Source organism: Solanum stenotomum, chromosome 12 (genome assembly GCF_019186545.1).
Source record: "Solanum stenotomum isolate F172 chromosome 12, ASM1918654v1, whole genome shotgun sequence".
NCBI lineage: Eukaryota > Viridiplantae > Streptophyta > Magnoliopsida > Solanales > Solanaceae > Solanum > Solanum stenotomum.
In genome coordinates, this window is record NC_064293.1 from 41,122,604 (window position 1) to 41,124,085 (window position 1,482).

General features: G+C 33.8%; 1 protein-coding gene across 1 annotated transcript; it reads left to right on the forward strand.

The window, feature by feature from the left end:
- The first annotated feature begins 408 nt into the window (after positions 1-408).
- On the forward strand, positions 409-1,175 carry LOC125846683 (uncharacterized). The gene has a single exon (XM_049526247.1). The coding sequence runs from the start codon at positions 596-598 to the stop codon at positions 974-976; it is 381 nt and encodes a 126-aa protein (XP_049382204.1). The 5' UTR covers positions 409-595; the 3' UTR covers positions 977-1,175.
- Positions 1,176-1,482: the final 307 nt, after the last annotated feature.

The following is a 1,482-nucleotide window of genomic DNA, read 5'->3' on the forward strand; positions in this document are numbered from 1 at the left end:
CTTTACTAAATCAAGAGATGCAATGTTTGTTACTCTATTTCTTGTTTTTGGATCCCTTACAAGTAATAGAAGACTTTCAATTGCCATTCATCGGAAATAGAGGGATTGAATATTTGAGCTTTTGCTTTAGAGATGGAGGTAAAGTAAGTTTGGGTTAAGTTAATTGGGTCGGATTTAAGTTTGAGTTATTTTTTTAAAAATCAGGTAATTTTAAGTGATTTGAGAATTTCGGCGGACACATATGATAAGTATAATAACAACATGGATAAGAATAATTTTATTTTAATGGCAAGCTACAATCAACAAGTTGATATATTTTTGACCTTTTTCCCTAATATATTTATACTTTAAAAATATTAGTAGGATTAATTTTTATATTATCTTATTATATGAAAATGAAATGATTTTTCCATTGCCCTAGGTCGGACCGGTAACCTTGTTCTTGCCGCCTAGCGTCTAGATTATCAGACTTTTCAACGCCTTCCCAAATTCACGGAGAACGCGGTTTTGACACCTTCACAACCCAATTCATCTTCCCCAAATTTTTCCCTTCATAAAAACCCCTTTCCACAATCGAACCCCTTCACCGTCAAAGATGGCATCAATCTACAGTTGTAAAGAGTGCAATACAAACTTCAATCTCCATACCAACTATCTTTTCCCACCGGATTTTTACTTCGAAGCAGGCAATAAAGGTACTCTATCTTTTTCCGCTGTTGATTCATCCAAATTCAAGTTCGAGAAAGAAGATAAAATTAGACCCTTTTTCGAAACCCTTGATTATTGGGGAATTCAGAGGAAAAGGACTAAGATGATGTGTATGAATTGTGGGAAGGTCGTGGGCTATGTGTATGATGATGGGCCACCCATGACTGATAGTCCGGGTCAGTTTCATTTTGGTCCTAGTCAGGTTATTCCTAGAGCTGCAAGGTATAGGATGAAAAATAAAGCTTTGAAGATTACTTCTGAAACTTGACATGTTATTTAATTTTTGATTTTTTTTGGGGGGGAGGGGGGGATTTTTAGATGTTGAGGTTTGTATATGGATTTAAGAGATGTATGATGTTTGTGTATATGAGATTTTGATTTTTACATTTTGTTGGTTTTGTGAGTTGTTGTTTCATATTTTGTGTAAATATTCATACTGGATCAATAGAAAGACTCACCTTTTATGACTTTTCTTTACAGAAGTTTTTAATTTCCATTTGAAAAGAAGGATGAAAGCTAAGATCAATTTTTGTTTTGTATGCTGGAAGTAGAATGTTAAACGATTACTGATTTGTGATTTGGGTAATTTAATTAGATGTTCAGAGACTCCTACCTACAGATAAACCTTAGGCTTTGTACTGAAAAAACTAATAAATTTAAAACTCTGCCAACTTATTTTGAGGCTGTCTCTTTGTATATTTTGGCATCTCTGATTATTGCAACGATTTTCTTCATGGAGAAAAGAGGACCAGTGATTAGGAGGTTTATTTTAGT